The sequence below is a fragment of the Rhododendron vialii genome, chromosome 13a, assembly GCF_030253575.1.
Source record: "Rhododendron vialii isolate Sample 1 chromosome 13a, ASM3025357v1".
Classification (NCBI taxonomy): Eukaryota; Viridiplantae; Streptophyta; class Magnoliopsida; order Ericales; family Ericaceae; genus Rhododendron; species Rhododendron vialii.
The window spans coordinates 21,665,936-21,671,388 of record NC_080569.1 but is presented as its reverse complement, the minus strand read 5'-3'; the positions used below and the strand labels follow the sequence as shown (position 1 = coordinate 21,671,388).

General features: G+C 40.4%; 2 protein-coding genes across 2 annotated transcripts; both read right to left on the bottom strand.

The window, feature by feature from the left end:
• Positions 1-1,289: 1,289 nt before the first annotated feature.
• On the bottom strand, positions 1,290-2,332 carry LOC131313988 (uncharacterized). Its single transcript, XM_058342483.1, has 2 exons — positions 1,885-2,332; positions 1,290-1,570 (listed from the first exon to the last, which is right to left on the bottom strand). The coding sequence occupies exons 1-2, from the start codon at positions 2,330-2,332 to the stop codon at positions 1,536-1,538; spliced, it is 483 nt and encodes a 160-aa protein (XP_058198466.1). The 3' UTR covers positions 1,290-1,535.
• A 1,079-nt stretch (positions 2,333-3,411) lies between these two features.
• LOC131313987 (uncharacterized) lies at positions 3,412-5,011 on the bottom strand. Its single transcript, XM_058342482.1, has 3 exons — positions 4,768-5,011; positions 3,530-4,681; positions 3,412-3,437 (listed from the first exon to the last, which is right to left on the bottom strand). The coding sequence occupies exons 1-2, from the start codon at positions 5,009-5,011 to the stop codon at positions 3,894-3,896; spliced, it is 1,032 nt and encodes a 343-aa protein (XP_058198465.1). The 3' UTR covers positions 3,412-3,437; positions 3,530-3,893.
• Between the last annotated feature and the right edge of the window lie 442 nt (positions 5,012-5,453).

Below are 5,453 nucleotides of genomic sequence, written 5' to 3'. Positions count from 1 at the left end.
TCATCTCTTCTACCATAGCTCCTTTCCACTTAGGTATCTTGAATGCATCTTGCCAATTCTGTGGAATAGATATAGAGGAAAGAGAAGAGACAAAGGCATGGTACAAAGGAGACAAACGGTCATAAGAAACAAACTGTGAGATAGGATGTTGAGTACAAGATCTAACACCTTTTCGAATAGCAATAGGAACATTGTGAGGATCCATAGGAGGAGGTTCAATAAGAGAAGAATCATTACCAGAAGAGTCAACTGAGGAATCTGGAACTGGAGTGGGTGATTGTGATTGACAAGGTGGTAACGTACATGAAGACTTTATATTTTTCCGTCTAGCATACCTCTGTAAGCCAGCTCCCTGTAGTCATCGTCGTGCAGGTAATTGTTCCTCAATGTCACCACCAATATCATGTGTTTCCCATTCAACAGATACTGGTTCCTCTCCAGTGTTTTCTTTTTCCCCCTCACTATGATCATAGAAAAATTTCTCCCCCTCACTATGATTATAAAAGGTAAACATCTCTTCCTCCTGCTAATGCTCCCCCTGAAGAAATGGTTTGGAGGGAGAATAAAAAATCTTTGTTTCCCAAAAGGTAACATCCATAGAGACAAACATCTTTCTCGAATAAGGATCGTAACACTTATAGCCTTTTTTGGTAGGAGAGTACCCAACAAAAATAGACTTTTGGGCTTTATGTCCTAGCTTGCCCCCAGAAGGTTTTGGGGCATGAACAAAACACACACAACCAAACACCCTAGGTGGAAGAGTCGTAACTCGACAACTGCTTGGCAGGCACTTAATGGGTGTTTTAAAATTAAGGACACTGGATGGCATACGGTTGATAAGATATGTGGCAGTTAAAATAGCTTCTCCCCATAAGTATTTGGGAACATTCATAGTGAACAAAAGGGATCGAGCCACCTCAGCAAGATGACGATTTTTACGCTCAGCGACTCCATTTTGTTATGGAGTGTCAACGCAAGTCGTTTGAAAAATAATACCATTATCATCTAGATATGTCCGAAAAATCTTATCAATATACTCAGTCCCATTATCACTCCGAAGAATTTTTATATTTGTATCAAACTGAGTGCACACCATCTTATGAAAAGATTTGAAACAGAAAAATACTTCATTTTTTGAATGGAGTAAGTACACCCATGTGGCACGAGAATAATAATCAATAAAAGTAACAAACCATCGATAGCCCTTTAAAGAAGTAACAAGAGAAGGACCCCAAACATCAGAGTGGATAACTATAAATGGAGAATCACTTCGTTTATTAATAGGTGCATAAAAAGAGCGTTTATGTTTTCCAAACTCACAGGCTTCACAAAAAAACTGATCCCTAGGACAATGTTTAACTAAAATAGGAAAGAGTTTCTCTAATATCCCAAACGAGGGATGACCCAATCTACGGTGCCACCGATGTAACAAAGAAAGAGTGAAACTCATATCTGCCCGTAGAGCTTGTCCACATGATAAAGATGGCTGAGATGGATGAGGTCCATGCTCCAGATAATAGATACCACCATGTGCTTTACCACTGCCAATCACCTTCCCCGTTTCCAGTTCCTGAAAGATACAGTGAGTACGAAAAAATGTCACGGAACAGTTTGCAGAATGGGTAAAACTACTAACTGAAAGAAGGTTAGTGGCAAAGTTTGGAATATGGAGGACTGAAGAGAGAGAGATAGAGGGAGAATAGCGAACAGAACCTTTCCCTGAAATAGCAAAGAACGATCCATCGGCAATTCGAACCTTATCCTTACCAGAACAAGTAGAATAGGAATCAAAAACAGAGGAACAACCTGTCATATGATCTGAAGCACCAGAATCGATAATCCAAGGAATACCGGAGGAGGCAGTAAATGCACTAGCTGGAATACCTGAATGAGCAAAATAGGATGCAGTAGAAGCTGCTGTGGAAGTAGGAGCTATAGTAGAGGAAGAATCAGCCCGAGCCATAAGACGCCTGAGAGTTTGCATCTCCCCCTGAGAGAAACCGCCAACAAATTCAGAAGGTGACTGAACTCCTGTACTGAACCCAGAATCAGACAAGGTAGTAAACTCTGAAACATGTGCCTGAGCCTGAGAACGCCCGGGACCACGACCTCGACCTCCACGTCCACTGCCTCGCCCACGAGAAGGACGACCACGTAACTTCCAACAGAAATCCTTGGTGTGTCCAGTATTGTGGCAATAATCACATTGGAGTGACATACGGTTTATGGTCCCATTAGTAGTACCATACTGAGACTTTCCACTGCCAGACCCAAACTGTCCCTGCGGAATAGCAACTAATGCAGAACGATCAGAAGTGGGAGCTTGTAACATAGCACCCCTTCCGCTCTCTTCCTATTGAACAATGGCATAGGCCTCTCCTAAAGATGGAAATGGAACACGACCCAACACCTACACTCTAATTGGATCATACTCCACATCAAGACCAGCAAGAAAGTCATACACACGTTCTTTCTCTATTCTTTTTAACCAAGCACCAGCATCAACGAAACAGAATGCCTGAAACCCCTGATAATAATCAAATTCTTGCCAAGCCCCACTGAGATCAGCAAAGTAAACAGCAACAGATCGATTGTGTTGATCCATAGTACGAAGTCGCTTTCGCAACTCAAAACACTGAGCATCATTGCCCTGCTGAGAATAAGTCTGTTTGGCAATAGTCCAAATCTGATATGGAGTGTTAAGAAGCAAGAAAGGACTACGAATATCAGCCTTCATAGAATTAAACAATCAGGTCATGGCAAAGATCGACGAGACTTAAACATCTTGAGTTCAACATCAGTAGTAGGCTCAGTAACAAGGTCTTCAATGAACTCAGACATCCCTTTAGCTTCAATAGCTAATGTAAAAGTACGAGACCAAAGTAAATAATTTGTGCCATCCAGTTTGATGGGACAAATATCCAGTGAAGAGTTATCCAGAGTCCCTACACGACTCAACTCATCCTTGCCACTAGCGGAAGCCTGTTTTTTCTCTTCTGACATCTTCGAATCAGACTGAAACAATGTTGAAACTTCGTGAGAGAAGAAAAAATAGATCCGATCGGCGAGAAAAAAAAACGGCGACAGTAGCAGATCTGATCGAAGCACTATTCACACGAGCACTATTCACGCGAGTATTGTTCACGAACACTGTTCACGCGAGTACTGTTCACGCGAAGTACTGTTCACGCAGCAACAAGAACGTCGTAGGTCGCCCAGGTTCTATCGCTCTGATACCATGTTCAGTTTTAGGGTAATCGTAATAGAGAGAAAACCCATTAGGGTTAATTTCATTCAACGTAAAATATATATGTACAAGCTGTATAATAATTACACTACGGTCCTAGATACTTAAACTAATTACATGATAAGACACATAATTACACTAGATACAAATAGATCCATCATCTAACATCTTGTAATGCTGGAACCAGACCCTACAAAGTGAAGCACAAGAAGATGAAATTAAATATACTCTTGCAGCATTAAATAAACAAAATGAAATGAAAACAAACAAGTGAAGCTTTACCTTTTGTTTGTCTGTCATGAATGTCCATGCACTTGTGTTCTGAATTTCTAAGTCTTCAACCACCAACTCCAAAAATCAGGTCCATGTGTCCTTGGTTTCACTCTCAGCAACAACATATGCAAATGGGAATGACTGATTATTAGCATCTATCCCTACATCAACTAACAACTGACCCCCATGTGCTCCTTTCAAGTGGCATGCATCCATACATACCAACCTTCTGTAACCAGCTAGCATTTCTTGCTTTAATGCCCCCCAAACATACATAAATTCTCTCAAATATTGGCTGACCATCTGGAGTTGGAGAAGGTATAGTTTTCATGATGATTGTGGTGTTAGGGTTTATTCTCCTTATCTCTTCACATTAATCCCTCAACCTGGCAAATTGTTTCAAATTTGTTCCCTCAATGAGGTCAAGTGCTTTCCTCTTAGCCCTATATGCCTGAGCGTGGGAAATGTCAACCATAAGATCCTCCCTCACTCTTTGTTGCAAGTGATCCAAAGGCATGTCAGGATTGGATCTTATGCTGTCCACATACTTCTCAGCAAGGTACTTTGAGGTTACATGCCTTACTTTGAATGATCTGAGACAATCATGTTCACTTTTGTGGGTTTTGACTTGAAATGATTCACCTTTTTGAGAAAGTGAAGCCATAATACTCCAACCACATCCCTCTGTAGCACATTTAGCTTTTACTCTTGTGGTCTCATTCTTTACAAACTTAATGTCTTTTCCTTCTTTTATTGAATACTCTCTCACTGCTTCCCTAAACTCTTTTGCTGAGGGAAACTTCATCCCTTCAGTAAACTGGACCTTTCCCAAATCAGTTTCTCTTCTATACTCATGAAACTTGTCTTTCTTCCTATCATCATCAGAGTTTGAACAAGCACTATGGAGATCATCTGATGAATCATCTCCGTAATCTTTGCCATCATCATCATCTATGTCATCATTCAAGTTTGGTTTTTTCCCTTTACTGTTGTCAAACCCTGCCCATTCAGCCTTTTCATCAACATTAGCCTCATATAACCCATCATCATCAGACTGCTCATAGTCACTATCTACCTCAAATGACACATCAGACTCACTAGTTCTATTACCTAAATCTTGAACATCTACCCCATCATAGGTTGTACCATCACAAAAACCATCTTAAAAAAAAGCATTATCAACAAGAAAATCTTCATAGTTGATTTCATGACATGGCCCTCCCTTATCAGTTGGACCCCCTTATCACTTCTAGAATCCTTATCAGTTTGACTTGGACCCCCCTTATCATTTCTAGACCCTTTATCAGTTTCAGTTGGACAGTCCTTTTCAGTTCTAGACCCCTTATCAGTTTGAGTTTGAGTTGGACAACCCTCATCAGTTCTACACCCATTCTGAGTTTGAGTTGGATTCCCTTTATCAGTTGGAGTTGGACCACCCTCATCAGTTTGACTTTCCATCATTCCAATGGGAATAATTGGTTCTACATACATGTCCACTATCCTACTTGGGGAAGTAGCTTAATCATCTCTATTACATCACTGTCAGTCAATAACATTCTCAACCCATTGTTAATGTTTTTCCTAGTCATCACATAGTAATAATTTATCATACTCGTGTACCCCATTGCCCCGACAATATCACCAACAGTAATTAAAGACATTACACCTGGGTCACATTTTTCACAGGAATCAACACAACCACCTTCATACCTGATTGTGGGCCTATTAAAGAACTTTCCCCCATGATGAATCTGTATAGTGAAATGGCCTCCTACACATGATTAAACAATGTTTATGGGACCACAATCAGAAAAGAGCACTACAACAGACAAAAAAAAAACCCAGCGTTTTTCAAAAAACAAAAGGCAACCGACACATGCAAACAACCTACTCCAGAACCCAATAAAGCATATCTGTTCAGAAAAATATTTTT